The 19,264-nt window shown below is 49.0% G+C and overlaps 2 protein-coding genes and 1 non-coding gene across 9 annotated transcripts; 2 read left to right on the forward strand and 1 right to left on the reverse strand.

Annotated features, from left to right (window-relative positions):
* Window positions 1-85: 85 nt before the first annotated feature.
* On the forward strand, window positions 86-6,837 carry LOC111852991 (dnaJ homolog subfamily C member 18-like). Of its 3 annotated transcripts, none has more exons than XM_023829395.2 (9): window positions 86-231; window positions 720-878; window positions 1,601-1,772; window positions 3,280-3,425; window positions 3,592-3,801; window positions 3,905-4,032; window positions 4,148-4,257; window positions 5,035-5,207; window positions 5,743-6,837. In XM_023829395.2, the coding sequence occupies exons 2-9, from the start codon at window positions 752-754 to the stop codon at window positions 5,865-5,867; spliced, it is 1,191 nt and encodes a 396-aa protein (XP_023685163.1). In that variant the 5' UTR covers window positions 86-231; window positions 720-751; the 3' UTR covers window positions 5,868-6,837. The 3 variants fall into 3 exon arrangements, with proteins under 3 accessions (XP_023685163.1, XP_023685161.1, XP_023685162.1); XM_023829393.2 differs by lacking the exon at window positions 86-231 and adding an exon at window positions 246-531; XM_023829394.2 differs by lacking the exon at window positions 86-231 and adding an exon at window positions 246-531 and having other exon boundaries at window positions 724-878.
* A 1,202-nt stretch (window positions 6,838-8,039) lies between these two features.
* Window positions 8,040-19,064, reverse strand: brd8b (bromodomain containing 8b). 5 transcript variants are annotated; one of them, XM_023829455.2, is made up of 22 exons: window positions 18,181-19,064; window positions 17,194-17,442; window positions 16,920-17,007; window positions 16,286-16,382; window positions 16,030-16,099; window positions 15,878-15,927; window positions 15,535-15,657; window positions 15,063-15,143; window positions 14,835-14,899; window positions 14,605-14,729; window positions 14,050-14,241; window positions 13,812-13,911; window positions 13,297-13,449; window positions 12,920-13,086; window positions 12,305-12,803; window positions 12,183-12,220; window positions 11,796-12,022; window positions 11,597-11,689; window positions 10,906-10,974; window positions 10,539-10,821; window positions 9,147-9,191; window positions 8,040-8,414 (listed from the first exon to the last, which is right to left on the reverse strand). In XM_023829455.2, the coding sequence occupies exons 3-22, from the start codon at window positions 16,936-16,938 to the stop codon at window positions 8,355-8,357; spliced, it is 2,556 nt and encodes an 851-aa protein (XP_023685223.1). In that variant the 5' UTR covers window positions 16,939-17,007; window positions 17,194-17,442; window positions 18,181-19,064; the 3' UTR covers window positions 8,040-8,354. The 5 variants fall into 5 exon arrangements, with proteins under 5 accessions (XP_023685223.1, XP_023685220.1, XP_023685224.1 ...); XM_023829452.2 differs by having other exon boundaries at window positions 11,796-12,025; window positions 18,181-19,063; XM_023829456.2 differs by having other exon boundaries at window positions 11,796-12,025; window positions 12,920-13,077; window positions 18,181-19,060.
* trnaa-agc (transfer RNA alanine (anticodon AGC)) lies at window positions 17,042-17,114 on the forward strand. The gene has a single exon. It is a non-coding gene; the product is annotated as a tRNA-Ala (tRNA).
* Window positions 19,065-19,264: the final 200 nt, after the last annotated feature.

Genomic DNA, 19,264 nt, shown 5'->3' on the forward strand with positions numbered 1-19,264 from the left:
GTTTTTTTTTAAATAAAACGCAGAATAAATATAATTTTTAATTATATGTAAATCCCACCCCCCAGAAATCCCCAGAAAAGTAGCTGTTACAAACAGTCACATATCAGCTTGCTGCTTATAAGTAAGGGTCAGATATACTGAAGTTTTTTTTCATTATTTAACGCTATAAAGCCAGCTGGTGGGTGTGAATCAGTCGCAGAGCCAGGAGGACAGCTGATTAGGACCGGCCATGTAAGGACACGCGCTGCATCTCGCCATTGGACAGGGGCGATGTCGCGCGGAGATGCGCCCCACTCGCTTCCTCTTCCTGTTGGACATGGGGACGAAAGATGCTTCTGCCAGCAGTTAGCGATTAGCTAACTGCATATTTCTCATAGCTGTCATACCTGGATTTTAGTAATGTATTGTTAGTCAATTATTTTACAAACTGGAAATCGCGTCATAGTCCTATTCACGTTGCCGAGGGAAGCTTTAGCTTGAATGCTAACTAGAAGGCTAAATCACAGCATCTTTCCGTTTAATATTTATATAGTAAGTAATGGTATATTATATTGGCCGAAATTAGCCGTTATGCTTTTTTAAATTCAGCAGGAAAGATTTTTTTTAGTACGGTGCATGCTATTTGTATATTTGTAATTATTCATTTGGTGTGCTGAGATGCAGCTGGAGTCCAAGGAAGGCGGATGCTGCGTATAGCCTGTAACCATTAACTTTGCTAGGTAGACAGCTAGCTATCAAGAAACGCATCAAGATGGACAAAGAGGAATCTGACAGACTGATAGAAAAGGCGAAACTGTGTCTTCGATCCGGACGGAGATCTACAGCGCTGCATTTACTGTATGAAGCTCAGAAACTGTGTCCCAGCACCCGAGCTAGAGGTAAATACACCTCACGCAATATGGGTAGAAACATGGAGAAAAATATCGAGTCTTTATTGAATCACTAATGCAGCAGTAAGGGGTGACCTCTGTTACGCATCATTTGTGCATACTAATAGGTTAACCAAGTTCATCCGGATTTATAAGAGCTATAACCATAAGCAGGAAATTGGCATGGCCTTCTGGAGAATTGTGAAGATCGGGATGACGTTTGATATCACATGATTACATCTCGATTTTCCCCTTTTCTGCAATTCCTGGTAACACTGAACAGTCTAGGATTCATTTGACTAAGCGAACACCGTTGATTGCATTTGAGATAAATGCAGACGCTTTCCCTATTACAGAAAAGGCTACGTGAGTAACAGCCTGTAAGTACGACAGATTTAACAAGGTGAAATATTTTTCAACACTGCAGCAGTACCTAGGTAACATAATATTATTGTGAAGACAATAGAAAAAAATTCTTTACTGGCTGTAACAGGAGTAGTTGATCTTAAAATATTTCTTCAGGCATCCATGGTTAAAACTCCCGTTAAGTCAACTGACGTATTTAGTTACTGAGTTATTACCGGAGAAGTGTAATGACATGCAGTCAAGAAAAATGCTGGTGTGTATGAGCATAAGTGTACAAGGCCGCAGTCATTGTGAGGGCTTGCATTATATTATGTGGCATATACAGGCAAACGGGGAATTTAGCCGCGCGTCTCACTGTCCCGCAGCCCTTATCGATACCATCGTGAGCAACGGCGGCGCGGCTGGCGACAGGAGGCACCGTGACGGCGAGAGTCACTGGCACGATCCGCGGCAGCCCTGCAAGGAGCAAAATGGGAGTAGCTGCGCAGGCGCAGATGCAAAAGGCTACGCGGAGGAGCAGCTGCAGGGGGTGCTGAGGTACGGGACCTCGCGAGGAGACCCAGACGGACCTTAATGCTTGGAGTACAACTAATGTTGGCGGTACATAAGAGCAGGGTCAACACAGTTATACAATAATGCCATTATATGTTGGTAAATTCCTTTGTTTCACCTTTAAAGCAATGAACCAGAGTAGAGGCTCTCTCTTTAGGAGGAATGAGTTTATTTCCAGAGGATGTTCTCTGGTGCAGTAGATGTTGTATTCTCAACCTAACGTGTGATACCAGCCATTTCACAGAGTCTAAGACAACAGATCGTTTTGTCAACAATAGATCATTTTGTCAAAATGTTGACAAATTGATCACAGCTAGACAGGAGCCACGAGATAAAAGGGCAGGGACCAGAAGATAGAGATGAATGACTCTGTTCCTTGTTCATTCTTCCTTGTGGCAGCCTGACTGCTCAGTCTTTGTTAGCAGCTTTGCATTGGACACCTTGCCTTTTGGTCTCCATAGGGAGGGAGGGCAGGGTGGTTTACAGGGTACAGTTACCATAATAGGAGGCTACACTACCTGGGGTTTCTGTGTTACAAAGTAATACAATAACATAATCCTACTGTATGATGTACCCTTTTGATTCTGGTCAATTCTGGATGTGTTCTGCCTTAAAACCAAATGCAACCTCATTGTTGTGCCTCATCAAACACGGTGCCTTCACTTCCAGCTCATTTGCTCCTAGTGATTTATGAAAATAATGCCGTATGGTCATGAACTCAACCTCTAACTCATTTCTTTACATAACATCCAAACGCAATTTTGCTGTGGAAAGTCCTACCAATCTTGACTTGCCAACGATGCTGTGATCTTCACAGAGTCAATGGAGGTTCTGATCCAGGTTCACAAAAGATCGTCTGGGTTTGGGATTTCCTGGATATGAGTCATGAGGTCGCTGGAAAGCGGTGTGTGGCTCCTGATATCATTGTAAGAGGGTGAAGGTCCAAGTCTTTAGAGTCCTGGTGCTCCCTGTCTTGCTGTATCGCTGTGAGACATGGATGCTATCCAGTGCCCTGAGACGAAGACTGGACTCCTTCGGTACTGTGTCTCTTTGGAGAATCCTTGGGTACCGCTGGTTTGACTTTGTGTCGATTGAGCGGTTGCTAGAGGAGTCCCAAATGAGGCACATTATCTGCATTGTGAGGGAGCGTCAGTTACAGCACTACGGCCATGTGGCGCGTTTCCCTGAGGGTGATCCGGCTCGCAGGATCCTCACTGCTGAGGACCTGAGCAGCTGGACCAGGCCAAGGGAAGCCCATGTAATTCCTGACTGTAGCAGATAGAAGGCCAATTCTGGAGGGTGGGACTGGACCACACGTAGGCCTGGGGGGTCGTCAACCAGGATCCTGAGATGTATCATCATATGGCGGGCAATGTGTAAATGGTAAAGTCTTCTCCCAACATTTCTGCATTGCAACACTCTGCAGACCATGAATCACGTAGTCAGTGAAAAGGAGAACTTGTGACCAAACCCCTATTCTTCCTCTCCAAAGAATAAAGAATTGTAAGGACTACTATGAGATTCTGGGTGTGGGAAAAGATGCCAGCGACGAGGACCTGAAGAAGGCCTACAGGAAGCTGGCCCTCCAGTTTCACCCTGACAAAAACTGTGCCCCAGGAGCAACAGATGCTTTCAAAGGTATCCCTCTCCCCCGTAAATCCCAAGTCGGAGAGCATCACGGAGGCGGTGCTAATTTCTCTCCTGCTAAAATATCCTCCCGCCGTGTGCGTTTGTCATGGCCGCTCATTGGTGATGCTAGACGCATGTGACTCAACTTCCTGTTCTTGCTGTCCCCCCACTCAAGCAATCGGGAATGCGTATGCCGTGCTGTGCAACCCAGAGAAGCGGAAACAGTACGACCAGTACGGTGAGAGGATGACTACCAAGTCCGCGGCGACCCGCACCTCCGGCCAGTCTCACCACAGCCACCGACGTAACGTCTACCGGGATTTTGAGGCAGACATATCCCCGGAAGAGCTCTTCAATATTTTTTTTGGGGGCAGATTCCCTACAGGTGCGTCCGAACAGGTGCCCGTGTGTCTGCGTGTGTTTCAGCACACAGTCATCCGGTGGTTCTAATTCCCAAACGAACGCGAAGGTGGTTTGTTCTACCCTAGGTAACATCCACGTCTACGCCAACCGCAGGGCCTCCTACGGCCATTATTACAACCCTTGGCCACGACATAGAAATGAGAGAAGGGAGGAAGAGGAGGCAGAGGAGACAGACAGTAACAACCACAGTCAGGTACACTGATAAAGCGAGTCGGCCATCTTTCACAGCCGAAACATCTGTCCCTTAAGTGCAGGATGGGCGTATTTAATCCCTATGCCCTCATGGTGGCGCTGTTGTGTTTTCCCAGAACTCCTTCACTGCCTTACTGCAGCTGCTTCCCGTGCTGGTGCTCATTCTCATCTCCGTGGTAACCCAGCTGATGCATACCAGCCCCTCCTACAGCCTCTTCTACAATCCGTAAGTCAGGCGGCGGAACAGCGGTGCAGAACCGCACGCTGCGGGCCGTGTTCCTGCTGCACCCGCACTACCGAACCAGCAGCGAGACGGAGATTTCAGATGTCCGGGAGGCACTATTAACATAATGCGGCAGAATGGAGCTGGGGTTCATCAAGATATTACCATGCCTGTAGCTAGCGCTGAGGCTCGAGCCGATCAGACGCGTTGGAGAGTGTCAGAAGTTCTGCACGCGCTCCTGTTGACCTCAGCACTCTCTTTTTCTCTGCCCCTTCAGACAGAGAACACTCCCCCGTTTTCGTTCCGTTTTGCAGAACCAAAGACAGCTGGGAACATCTGCTATGTGAATCTTTCTAAAATGGAAGCAGAGCGAAAGTTATAAAGAAATAATAAAAATAATCCGGAAGGCATCTGTAAAGCTGTGGCAAAATAAACATTCACATCTGTCGATGTGTAGGTGCGGGATGGATTAAGATCGAGCTTATTGCCCCATTTCTCCTAAAAATAAACTTTTATTTGAAACAACAGGGTGTCTCAGGGTGTAAATGTTGATAATTCAATTTTAGTGGAGATGAAAACTGTTATGGAGGATTGGATGATGTGTCGACTCTCGGTAATAGAGACACTTTAAATTGTTAACTAAACCTGCTGTCCTTTTATCTTTGTGACACGTGTAGCCTGTTGTTATGGATACTGTCTGAGCACCAGAGCTGCGTCTGTTATAGTGGCGCTGCTGCCCGTCTCTGCCGTGTGAGACCCGTGCTCTGCTCCACCCCGCAGGTCTCTGGGCCTGGTGGTCTCCCGGGAGACGCAGCACCTGGGCGCCCCGTACTACGTGAGCCAGGGCTTCCAGAAGGAGTACAAGGGGGTCTCGCTTTGGGAGCTGGAGAAATCCATCGAGAGCAGCTATATGGAGCACCTGCAGAGCAGCTGCATGAAGGAGAAGCAGCAGAGTACGTCCCGTGCCCTTTTCACAGCCGGGGCCACCCCCCCCCCCCCACCCCCCCACCACTCTTGATCCCACCCATTCTGTCGCTCCGTGGCTGCCTATTGGCTACCTGCTAGCCTTGGGGTTACATGTGGCCTTATTAAAACAGGAATCTGCCTCATCTGCTGAGCTAAGCGCAGATTACTGGAGCACGCTAAAAATGTAGTGCAGCAAGGAAATACATTCATGACCAGAGGACCTGATTGAGAACCACTAGCTTAGGCACAGTACTCATAGGGCTGCATGTCTTAGCAGAGTAATTCAGGTTGGGTACCTTTCCAAGGTCTGAAATGGACTTGATTCGTGTCACCCTTGTGGTTACCAGCCCATGACTTTAAGCCCAACGTCAACGGCTGCACCGCGATTCCACAGGTGGCACCTGATAAGTGCAGCACCAGCAAGCGGCGGCGTTGCGATATGCGGCCGCACGACACGCGTCCGTCTGAGATTGCGGCGGGGCGGCTGCCCAGTGGGTGATAACGTGTCTTCGCTCTGCGCAGAGTCCGACTTGGCCAATCTGGGCCGTCTGTATCGCGATGAGCGGCTGAAGCAGAAGGCGGACTCCATGAAGTTGGACGACTGCGAGAAGCTGCAGCGCCTGGTGGCACGAGCGAGGGGCGAGTAAAGCGGGGGGGGGGGAGGAAACCCCCACACCCCAGCGCAGAGCTCACTCTCATCCCCGGCATTTATTTATTGTTATTTATACGTGTTTGATTTGGTCGTACTTTAGCACTTAGGATGCTGGTTTATGGTTATGTGTTCGTTTTTTGTTTATCTACATCGGGTGCCATTTGCACAGGCTTTCTGAGCTGGTGCTCTCACCTAAAGCTTCAGTGGGGTCTGAAGCACATAAGAAAATCGCTGTAAAGTGTACCGTCATTTCCTTACATTAAGGGAAGCGGTACCTCTTACACCTGTTCATGCTTATTTAGTTGCACAAACATAAGGGTATATAGGTTCTGCTATTTAGAAACGGCAGGGAGAGCAGTATTACTATGATACGCCCATTTCAGGTCAGAGCGGATGCGAGAGGTCTTGTATGAAAGGCTCGGTTTGTAGCTTTGTGTAGAAAAGGCAGAGACACGACTAGGGGTCACACGGATACATGCAGACTAAACACTAAGCTGAAATTAATCCGCATGTACGCCGGCGAAAGGCATTCTCCTCTTCCAGTGAAGCGGCGCACTCTCTCGTCTGGGGTAGGATGAGACGGCGATGACACCTGGCTGTGTGTGGCCGTGGGCCAATGACACTGCAGTCACATGACATGACGACTGAGACAGCTTTACCACGTCAGCGGTTATCTGACGGTTTTTACGAAATACTCCAGCCGTTTTCTCTTTTTCACCTGATTTTTATCTGAAGAGGCAATTTTGGTAACAGCGTTTTACAGAAGCCTCACCTCAAAGCAGCTGTGGAGGAATGAAGAGATATGTCCGACAAGTCAGTGTTAAGTTTTGCTTTGGTTGCTTTTAACTACGGCTTTAGCTACACAAGCAGAAGTCTGGTCCCTTTACTTTAAACACATTGATACTCTGTAGCCATGGTACTAATTCATTGCTTAGTGCTGTTTGAGTAAAACATCCTACCACGGAGTGTTTTGTGTCATTTTTTCCCCTCCTTTAGGCTTGGTAATCGTCTCGGCAGGTGAATCCTTTTGCATTCTCCTCACTCAGAGGAGATTTGGTGATATTTCTTTCCATTTCACATCTCTGAAGTCCCCTCGGGTCGCCTTTTCGCATTCGCATTCCGGATAATGGTGGTTTTGCACAGATGCATAAAGTGAGGTGCATTCAGGTAAAGCAGCACAGTAAGCAACAAAACCATCGGCAGCCATGTGTATAAATGACACTCAATAAAAACTGAAAACATCTGCTAAAGCAGTGAACTCATTATAGCGGTCTGGGCCTCCTTCCGCACAGAGGACTCCTGAGTCCTGGTCTGCTTGAAGTGCACCTGTACGTCCAGCACCAACGTCAAATAGATCCAGATTAAGGCCCAAAATATTAAAAGAGGACCTACAGGGATTAATGAACATAGTGAACAAAGAGCTACATTCCTCGTAACCTTAGACGCTACAGTGGCAAGAAAGTATACGAGAATACGTGAAGCCTTTGCAATTACCTGGTTTTCTGCATTAATTGGCCACAAAATGTGACCTGGGGTGTGAACCACAAAGCAAGATTTCTCGAAGGCAAACACGATCTGTTTTAACCAATGACACAAATTTTTCTTGTGCATATTGAATACATCAAACATTCACTGTATATTGGAAAAGGTGAATCCCTTAGCTAATGGTTACACTAAAACAGAATCGGCAGTCGGCCTGCATTGAAATGAGATTCCAGGTGTGGGTTTGAGTTACAACAAACCCTAAAATTTTCTGAATCACAAGAAGCATCCGAGGATTCAACCTGCGCCTCGGTTCTTCACTGGGATGATTACGTCTGTGTCACTTGGCCCTTAGTACTAGGAAAGCAGAGGTAAAGCTGTGACGATGCACAGTGGGTTCGAGTACCGTGCTGTCAGTCACTGCCGGGGTTTACCCAGTAGTACATCAGTGACCAACAGAGGATGTGAGAAGCCAAAAAAAACAAAAGCTAATCCCTGTATTGGTTTCAGATCCTTATTCTTACATATACTCATTAATCCTGACACACTGCCAATCCCCCTCCTTTGAGATCGCAGCACCCATTCCGCTTTTAAACATGAGGAAGAGTGACGCAAGTGTGCACAAACCCAAAGGCATCCCCAGGAGGGAGGTGCTTCACCTAAAGTGTCCAGGACAGAAACAAAAAGCAGTCTGCTTTTTTATTATTAAACAGTATACATTTAAAAAGTATATACACGGCTCTGTACAAATATGCTTACACGATGTCACACTGCACCTGAAGGGAAAACAACAGGACTCCACAAACTGCATTTTCACTCCTAGATTATGTCACATTCCTTCTTTATCCGAAGATACAACGGTACATTCAGAAAAATGGCAAAAGAGCGCCATAAATAAAAGCTACCAGAGACAAAGCTTGTATTTGCGATTTTGCTGGGTCATTTTGGCCAATCATCTCTCTATGTTCCACTTGTAGCCTTAGAACAAGCCACACCCCTCTCACTTCTTCATCTTGAGGTCAGCTTCAATAGCACAGCGGCGCCCCCTGGTGCTTCCGTCCTGCAGAGGTGCGAGATCAAACGAGTCAACGTCCATCGAATCCTGGGTACGTTTCCCAAAAGCACAGCTGCTAACGACGTTAACTTGCACAGTTATAACTGTGCAACTGAATGGTTCCAACTGTGCAAGTTGGTAATGGGAGATTTTTGGGAAACGTGCCCCAAAATAAAAAGCAATCCGGACACAAAAGGTGACACAGACAAACAGGAAAGTGTTTGAGGGGCTAGAGGGCGCTCAGTGTATTCAGGCAGGCAAGCACTGAGCCCCACACAGGGACAACACACACACAGCCGTGCCTGTGCCTCCCCTAAGGCCCCCTGTGTCCCACCATGTCCCTGTGCACCTGTGTCCAACCCCCCCCTCCCCCACGCCACCCCCACTTAAGCTGCCGCGCCAGCCGCCTTATCTGCAGGGACGGTGTACAGGCTAGAGCAGTGCAGAGAGGCAGAGAAAGGCAGGGTGTCACACACAAGTCCACACCGCACTGGAGCTCCGGTGGGGGGGTCGGGAAGAGATAGCCGATGTGTACGGGGAGAGCCTGGGGTTTGTCAGTCTTCCACAGCGCATCCTAACGGCCACCGCTAAACTACAGCCTACTGGCTGAGGGCACCAGTCTGCAGGGCAAAGCAGCCCGGCTAGGAAGTGAGGCGGTAAGGAAGCCCGCCGGATGGTGACGGAGCAGAACGCGGGGGTGCAGGCCCCGTACACACTGAGCTCCACATTGGTACTTACAAAGAGAGAGAGTAGGAAAGCAGGAGAAGCCATGGGGACACTGTCCTGGGAGAGGACAAAGGACAAAGTGAGAAGGGGACATTAAATAGGCAGAGAGAAACGGCGCACGCAGGCACACAAACAGCAGGGCGGCGACACACGCAGCTGAGAGGAGACACTGCAGCGAGGAGGCGGAACACGCAGCTCATGCACATGCAGCACACATGCACGCTAGACGGAGATCATCAGCGGCATGCCGGACGGACATTCAGGTGTTTTATCCGCGGGCTGAATCAGCTCATTCTGTCAGTTAAACCTGCATGCTGCTGCTCGTTAGGTTATAAGAGGGCAGACATAAGATTAAACGGCCTGAATTTAACTTAAAGCACCTACAATGGTGATTCAGCCTGAATGTGACATGGCTGCACATCACATCCTGTGAGCTTCGTCCCTGGCCAGCATCCTGACAAAGCACTCTTCACGTCGGAGGGGCTACTACTGAGCGATTTTCGCTCATTTAAAAGGAAGGTCAATCACAAGGTGATAATGTTTCGATAATAACGCTCACAGCTCCTTTTGGGGCATAACAGGTTTCTTTTTTAATCTGCTGGGCTTGAGAAGCAGTGAGAGAGCAGATGAAGATAAAATAGTTTTTCCGTTTTGGAAAGGTCGCCCCAGGCGTGACCGGGGCGGCGTAGAGTTCTGTTCAGGATGCTCAGACCTGGAGGGGAGGGGGGGGGGTGAAGGAGGTAAATAACCAAAGATGAGGGGCCTGCATGTAGAGAAGCTATGAGTGCAGGCTGTGGGAGTGAATGACTGACCCAGAGCATCTGTGCGTATTGAGTGCAGTGCCATCCTGCATGCATTTTAATGTATATATACACACACACACACACAGTGTGTGAGCTCCCAGAGGCCACACAAACCCTGGAGAGGAGTCCCAGCCTCGGGGGGGGGGGGCTACTGTGGAGTCCTTCCAAATGAGACAGAGCACAGTAGCCGAGCTACAAAAGCCAAGTGTGTCACATCACGCGGATTTAACAAGCGCATGCGGAGGGCGGCTGCGTACACATGGAAATCGCCCCCCCTCCACAAACTCACTGGCCCCACCCCTCAGAGACAAGCTCCTCGGAGGTTCCATCACCCCACCGCCCCACCCAGGCCTCAGGGGCTACTGGGGGTGTTGGTTTCCACTCTCACCTCCAGTGTCCAAATTGTGTCAGAGTTCTTGGGGGGTGGGGGCCCTGGTGAACTGGGGTGGGCTGTGTGATGGTGAACGGTATCTTACATGCCCCCCCGCCCCCTCAATTCGATCACTGCTTACCTCCTTAGAATTCCACAGAGGTAGTCACTGGCACAGGAAATGACCCAACTGAACAGTGACCTTAAGACCCCCCCCCCGTCGTCGCTCACCTTGTCGGAGGAGTCCTGCCGCCTCGCCGCTTCGCGCCCCCGCAGGCTCTTGGCGCTGATGCCCGACTCGGACGTCTGCATGATGAGCTGCGTGGCCAGGAACTGCTGTATCTGCTCCAGGACGTCGCGCTGCATCTCCAGCGCCATGTGGTAGACGTCGTGGTCGGAGCTGTTGTACATGACGGCGTTCTGGAACATGAGCATGATGTCGCGCTGGAACTCGGCCGTGGTACGTATGATCCCCGCCTCGATGTTCTTCTTGATCACCGATAGGTCCATGGGCCTGGGCAGCCACAGACAGGGGGGGGGATGAACTCTGCCCTTGACCCGAACGGGTCCTACCTCTGCCGATGACTGTGGGACTTACCTGTGCACGATGCTGTGGTACCCAGGAGCGATGTCGTCGGACACGGGCTGCAGGAACACGCTGGCGTATCTAATGGGAGAGATTAGAGTAACCAGTGGCCATCAGCGAAATGTATCCATCCGTGTCTCCCAGTCCGGTCCTTGGGGACCTGCAGACAGTCCAGTCCACGTCTGGCCATAACCTCCACGTCTTTTGGCCAGGCCCCCCCGGGCCATGGTCCCGCTCATGTTCTGTGACGTACTGCTAAACACTCTCATAATCTGGGCTATCTACATTATATAGACCAGTGTTTCCCAAGGAACACCGGTATACAGACTGAGAGACGCACCCCTCCTGGTGGGACATAAAGCAATTGCGGGGGGGGGGGGGGGGGGTTAGGTGAAAGGAAAAAACAGTGTGGAAGGTTTGAAGTGAGGGCAGAAATTTTACAAGTTAAATAGAACATTAATGTGTAAATTATGGGAACACATATCACAATAAATTAGAATTTAATTTTATTTAATAATAAATGTTCATTTGGGGTCTGTGCGTGTATATAGTTGGGGGGGGGGGGCAAGACAAAGATTAGCCCTGGGGGGGCACTGTCAAAAAAGGTTTGAATGCCGCTGGTCTACAGTCAGTCCAGAAGCTCTATACATGCCCATCTGGTGGCGACTGTTGCCATGACACCCACTGCTGCCCAGGTGCCGACCTGTGATTGGCCGCCGCCCTCCACACCAGCATGATGGCCTTCTTCCAGATCTTCTGTGCCTGCAGGGCCTCCTGGTCCTCACTGCACACGGAGCTGCTCGGGGCACGAGACGGACAGACAGGCTTCAGCGGCTGGGCGCCTCGCCTCGCCTTCACAGAGCGCCGTATCCGCCATGAACGCCACCACTCACGAGACTCACAACTGGGATGAGGCAGGGCTACTGGGCACCGAGTCGGCCGTGGTGTAGCGGTGCAGCGAGGAGGCGTTCAGGCTGTACCCGTCCTCGCTCTCGCTGGCGACTGGCTCCAGCTCTGACAGGTAGGCCCCCTCGCCCTCCCCGTCGCCGCCGTCATGCTCGCCGCGCTCCTTCAGCTCTGACACGCTGCCCTCTTCGCCGTCGCTGCCGGCCTCCTCCTCCTTCACCTCCTGCTACGAGAGGGAGGCAAAGCCAGACAAAGGAGGAGCGGTTGATATCAAACACGCAGGCCTGCTCCGCGGCTTCCCGGCTCTTAGAGGGAGCCTGCGGAGGATGCAGGGCAGGGAAGGGGGTGAGGCACCGGGCGGTGGTGGGTGGGGGGGGGGTTACCTTGCACTCCTTGCCAGACCCTGAGCTGTCTTCACACCCTGAGAGACATAAAACAGAAAAGTAAACCGGCGACAGCAGAGGGGGGTCTTGAAGACAAACATTTTGGTCTTGCTGATACCCACCTATGCAGGGGGCCTCTGCCTCTGCCGGAAGCCACTCCTCTGCCTCACACTTAATGGAAGGGCTCGGGGTGGCCCGCTCCTGCCCCCCATCCTCCTCGGCCACGGGTACAGCCTCCTGCTCCTCGGGCTGGGCCCCCCGGGCCACGTCCTGCCCACTAGCGGAGACCTGGCTCTGTGTGCACTCACGGCTGGTGGGCGGAGAGGGGGGCGCGGACACCAGCACAGGGTGAGGCGGGGAGTCAGGAACGGAGTCTTCCATCGGCACGTCCTCCAGGAGCCCCGGCTCGGCTTCTGGCTCCGCCTCCACACCCCTGTGCACCGGCGAGGGCTCCGCAGGCGGGGCAGCAGGGCTTTGGGGGGCGCTGTGGGTCGACTCGATTGGCTTGAAGGCCCCTGGCTCCCAGGGGCCCGACAGCGTGTGGCCCCCACTGGCCTCTTCACACAGGCAGAGGGCTGCCTCAACCGCAGCGTCGTCAAGCACCTCAGAGGAGTCGTCCACCTGGGGGGGGGCACACGTTTATCATCATCATCATCATCATCATCATCATCACCATCGTCTTCATCGTCCTTGTTGTCGAGGACGGAGGAGGAAGAGCCCTCATTCCATGGATTCACCTTCTCTTCGATAATGGCAATGATGTCCCCCACTGTCTCCAGGTCCAGTTCCTCCCCCATGTAGGAGACAGCCACCAGATCCTCCTCAGCGAGCTCCACCTTCTCCTCCTCTGGCAGGAGGCTCTCGGGGACTCCCACCTCCATGGCCCCGTTCACTACTGTGCACACTGAAGTTAAGCCAGGCAAATGATAGAGATGCCCAAGCAACACTTCATGAACCATTTGCTGTATTTTTCGACCCCACTAGGTGGCGCCCTTCATTTGCTTTGAGCCCTTTTTTTTTTTACAGAGAGCACCATCTATTGGGGTCAGGAAATACAGCAAAAGGTTCATGTTAAGTTCATCTCTGCAGACTGCTATCGCGTGGGGGAAGGTACCTGTGTCAAGTACAGCTGGGTTTTCAGGTGTAGGGGTCTCTGTGTCAGAAGGGCCAGCGCCAGGGACTTCTGTGACAGCCACCAAGTCTGGGGTGACAGCAGGGGAGCGGGGGGGAGGACCGGCCTCCAGCAGATGGGACAGCATGGGAGCGCCTGGGGACGACCAAGCCAGAGCTCACTGCTAACAGGCGGCACGATACCCACTGCAGCCGCAGGAGCATAAACAACCCGGATTCCCTGCAGGGGAGCTTAACTGCGATAGGGCAGACCGGGAGCCAGTGACCTGCAGGGGAGCTTGTGGGAGGTGCTTATCTGCAGCCAATGGCTGAGCATGACAGAGACGTGTCACTCTAAAATCGCATGATTAGCGCCTGGCAGGTGCCGCCTGTCAGATTCAGGCCGGGGCAGCTGTAGCGGCGGCCCAGCCAAAGCTGCCTGTGCTAACTGTCAGATCCTTAACTTCCAGCAGATGTTTGCAGAAAGAAAAGCGTCAGTGAGTGACGTGAGCGTCTTACCGGCTGAGGCTTGTGGCACCGGCACGACGGACGCTACAAACTGAGGATCGGACCTCTGCGCTCCGTTAGCCAGACCCTGGGCTGCTTCTCCTTCTGCCACCTGGGTGATCAGCCCCCAACCATTTCAGTGATAGAGCTCAAGTGCAGACAGGTGTCCAGCATCTCCCCTCTCTATAATGACCGCGCCCCCATTTCCGAGCCCCCTCCCCCACTGCGAGACTCCTCCCCCTTTCCATACCAGGCGGGCGCTGGCAGAGAGTAGGCTGCCCTTCTTCAGGAGCTCCGACAGCAGAGGGGAGGGTGGGGGTGTGGCCTTCTGAGGGATGAGTTTCTTCTGTGGGGAGTCTTCTGTTACGCCCCCCAGACTGGCATCCGTGTTCCCTGGCCCTGCTACTTCAAGCAGCGGTGCAAAGACAGCTGCCCCAGGGCCCTAGAGGGAGTGGCAGGGGGGGAGAGGGGGAGAGAGAGAGAGAGAGAGAGAGCAACAGGTGAAAGGAAGGTCACTTCCATTATCATTAAGTGCTGAGTGGAGAATGAAAATGGCAGATTTAATTTAAATATGTCAGTATTCCACTAGTTCATATTTAAAGCTGTTATAAAATATTCAAACATGGTTTTATTTCTAATACTTTTGAAATGGAATTATTTACATCTGCTTGGACTGATTTTTAAGACAAGCATGGGAGCCTGGACAACACATAGCAGTTATCTGTCATGCTGCACAGAAAATGCATTTAATAATGAATAAATAAGCTGGGGTGATGCGGGGGGGCAATGTGCGGCAGAGACTCACACTGGGTGCGCTGCTGGCTTCCTCGGCGATGGGCTGCACCGGGTCCGCTGGTGGACACTCGACACCCAGGGAGCGTACTGTTAAACTGGGGGCTCGCTTAGGGGTGTTTTTCACTGCCTGCCGGACTGGGAAAGTGAAGGTGGGGGTGGCGAAGATCATGTTATAAAAGAACCCAAAGCCTCGTAACGTCCTTTTAAAAGGGCTGATAAAGGGGGAAAATATGCACCTACCCTGATAAGCAGCATCTGTGGCCTTCCTCTTCAGCTCAGCCTCTTCCTCATCCTGCTTCCTCTTCCTGCCAAAGAAATCAAAAAGACAATAAACCTCCACCATACACACACGCACACACACACACACACAGATAACTCAAGGTAGCACAACATCAGCCGATGTCAGATGTGTGCTTCAAACCAACAGCCACACAGACTGAAACAAGCAGATGGTTTAATGCATCTTACTGCACAATCTCGCCCCAGAGCTCCTCAAGCTTGGCGTCCAGATGTCCGGCCTGGATTATCTCTGCTTCCTTCTTCAGCTTCCTGTATATGTGGGGTAACATGGTCTATGCTCTCACAATTGATTAGTGATAAAGCCACACGACTGTCTTTATTCTCCACATCCAATCCTCCAAGAAGCACTTGAAAAGCCCCAGGACAGTACATTCCGTAATCAAAAAGAAGAAATTAAAATGCTACACACAGTATTTTGGCCACAGTTGGCAGATCTCATTCTTTTCTCACTTAAATATACGGTTAACTACTCATCGTCAAACAGATGTCCTTCATTCCAGTTCTCAAAAGAAAACTACACTTTGCTTTTGAAAGTACCAAGGGAATGTCCTGCTGATGTACCAGAGACGTTTAAATTTTTTGTGTGGCTTTAAGTGACCGCCCCCACAGAGGGGGAGGAGCCAGATCACCAGCTCTGTACCTGTATCTCTCCTGTGTGTCCTTCAGGAGTCTTTTCAGCTCCTCGATCCTCTCCGCTGTCAGCCGACGCACAATCACGTCTTCCACCGTCTCCACCACCTCTCCCTTCTCCCCGCGTTTCCGCCTAACGTCAACCACCACAGAAAGAGCATCACTGCTGGCTCCTGCTCCCCAACATAACATGGAGCCACGGCGTCGGCTGCACTGCGTCCTACTTGCTACTTCCCCATCACAGACGAGGAGGTCTGGACACAATGTGACAAACACAGCTCCCCAGACATGCATTCACCCTCTTTCTCACCTCACACGCTCCAAAGCCATGAAAAAGGACCACCTCTACTCACTTTGGTGCCTCTGTCGTCTCCAGCAGCTCAGAATACTGGGAGGCACAGTGCTGAGGGAGTCAGAGAAGGGTTAGTCATTGTACAGTCATGACATATGTCATAGCACTCATATGTGCAGTAGAATGTTATGCCAGTGGCTTCTGAGTTTGTACCTTCTGGGAGAACCAGTCAGGTGGTCTTCCTGGTTCTGAAAAAGGCTTGATGGCTCTGCTGACAGACACCCTATGGAAGAAAACAGGGAAGACTGCACTTCAACAACAGTCTAAATAAAACATCCAGAGAGCCTATCGAAAAGCAAAGGACTGAAATATTCAGACAAATACAGATGGGATGCTGAACAAGTTTAAAAAAAAAAAGTGAACTGTGGTTCTGTATGATATGAACACAGAATGCTGCCATGTCATTTACCAGTTCTGGTCTCCGCTCCTCATGACAGAGGATGCTAAGCACAGCTTCTCTCGCACAGACCATGGCTCTGTCGGACCCACTGCTAACAATTTGTGCTCTGCAGAAATAAAACCAAATACAAACACGCTATAAAGATGGCGAAAACTAGGGAGGGAAGGCAATAAAGAGAGTAACAAGCAGTAGGTAACGAATATGTGTTAGGTAAGAACATACAGCAAATAACCTGAAAATTATTTAGAATATGCTCAAGAAATTGATATAATTCGAAAAATCTGGGGGCAAAAATAGTGGCACCTGAACTTAAGAAACGACTATGTAGGAGTTCAGATGCAGCTAGATATGCAAATGTTGTATTTTTAACCAACAGTAGCACGCTAATAATTAAATTGTTTTAGTGTATTAGCAGTACAATAGAGCTAACAAGCTAGCTAGTTAGCCAACCACTACAAGTATTGTCTATGCTTTTACCTTTGATTGTTTTTATTAGCTATAAAATGGGATTCCGTAACTAAAAAGCAAGTGAATAGCATGGTGAATATAATATAATATTAATTTAATTCGTATTCGGTTGCCTTTTTATTTAAAATAAGATGAATGCATGAATGTAATTTAGCCGAATTAGGATGTTACTCACTTCCCACTCCGCTCGCCATTTTGTTTTGAATGAACTGACTTCCGATGACCTGCTTATGCACTTCCGGTACCCGGTATAGTTCTGGAAGCTAGACATCCGTCGAGAGAAGACTTGCGTAAGACGGGGGATTAGCTCAAATGGTAGAGCGCTCGCTTAGCATGCGAGAGGTAGCGGGATCGATGCCCGCATCCTCCACAGATAATTTTCGCGCATACTGCTGTTGTTTTTCTTACTGCAAAAGTCAATGAAATAGCATTTTGCTTCCATCACTTACCAATCAGCTCACAGTCCATATTCCGTTTCTCACCGTGCCAGCAAACTTTCTAGATGACTTACTGTTTCGATGTGATTATCTGGATAATGATCTTTAATTTATGTGATTTGGCTATCCTAACTAATATTACTGATTATTGATATTTATAATCAACCGACTATTCCCCTGGATCGATGCCCACATCCTCCAAAGTTTATTTTCTTGGAAACTACTTTAAACTGTTGATGTATTTGTATGTCGTGCACCTTTCTGAAATATAGAATATGGAACACATTTTACACATTAATTATTGTCTGATTAATTGGTAGATATTAATTTAAGCAAGAAACATTAAAACACATTACAAACTACTATATATATAAATGAATTAAATTCACATAATACTATATATACACAGTGTACTATAGTAAAAATCTATTTTTACTAGACTCGAATGTAGGTCGCAAGCAAAATAAACTGGGGACTAGGAGATATGCGAGTGTATTTTCACTATTAGCCACATAATAATGCGCTTTTCATGAGCGACACAAACAAATTCTCTACACTCCACGCCTAAATCCCTAACCCCTGATTTGAGCAATCAAACACAGTGCCATGTATTTTGAAATCTGCGCTACCGGTATAGAGTGGGTGAACATACCATTACAATTCCTTAATGTTAATTGGTGTCTGATCGTTTTCCATACATTCCATTCATCGGCATTAAAATGAAAAAAAAAGAAAGATAATCTCTTTCCACCTTCAGTTACGGTTTAACAAAAGCCACAGGAAAACCCGCTGCTTCATTGAGGGGACAATTATAGCATATAGGAGAGCCGCTGTGTGCCTGAGAAATAGAACCACTCCACACAAAGAGACAGTAACACCACTGTCAGTCGTGCGGTCCTTCACAATCTGACCATAAAAAGGTCTAATAGAGGGGAATCTTTTGTAGATTTCTGCACTAACGTAGGGCTGCGGTAAAGGGGAGTTTATCATAATACTTACCACATAAATATGGTTGAAGTGTTAAACAGGCAATTAATAAAATCTGATTTGGGGACTCAAAATCTATATAAAATCTAGCTATTTCTTCTAAATCCGCAGTTCAACCCTGCAGAGCATGTTCAAGGTAAACCGCAAAAATGTCTCCCCTAGTGGCCTTTGGGAGATTTCTAAAGGGACACAGCAACTGGATTTAACTAAGGTAGGAAACTACATGACACATGCCTTGTTTTGCGTTCTAAACTGCAGCCAAGTCAATAACGGACCAATTGGCCCTGTATTACTGTGGATACGAATGAAGGCTTATAAAACATTACTGAAACAGGCTTGGTATTGTCCACTATTCAACTATGAAGTCCAAAATGTTATGACAGGACTGCTGACTTCACAACATTCAATGCGCATAGAGTTGACTATTAGTTAGGCATTCAAATAAAAAAATCTAAACGATTTCAACCTTTTTTCAGAAAAAAATAAATAGAAATCGATCACATGAAAATTGTACGTAGGGTATCAGAATGCGCATTTTTAGCCTTAGTTATTTTAACAATGTCATTCATTACAATAATATATACTTTAATGATATTTAAAGGTACGACTACTCTAGATTTAATCAATTAAAAAGTTATCAATTTTAATTATGTAAAACAGGTTTTCGAATGGCAAAAAACGGTATATACGACAGAACAGGGAACTATTTTTAAAAAATAGAATACGCCTTAGGAATACGGACTACGATTAAATTTATGAAAACACGCTCCTATTAATTAACTCGGGACCTTTTGTCACTATTGTAACGACATAGTAAGTACTCTAATTAAACAAATAACACGCCAGGTAAACGTTTTGCAGAGCAGCAACCCCGGTCTTCTGCCCATAAAGCTCATCATATGCGCGCCCATATACGCCTATGTGTCTAAGCGAGAACGTGAAACGGCTCAGTTCAACGAAGTATGTAAGTGACTCGCTTCCGCTTCGAGCCTCGCCATTGGACAATGGCGCTCACCTTACACGGTGATTGGTCTCGCCGCCGGCGCGCGATGTTTGAATTGGTTGGGCGTCCGAAGGCCAATAGGGAGCCCGCTGG

The sequence above is a fragment of the Paramormyrops kingsleyae genome, chromosome 10, assembly GCF_048594095.1.
Source record: "Paramormyrops kingsleyae isolate MSU_618 chromosome 10, PKINGS_0.4, whole genome shotgun sequence".
Classification (NCBI taxonomy): Eukaryota; Metazoa; Chordata; class Actinopteri; order Osteoglossiformes; family Mormyridae; genus Paramormyrops; species Paramormyrops kingsleyae.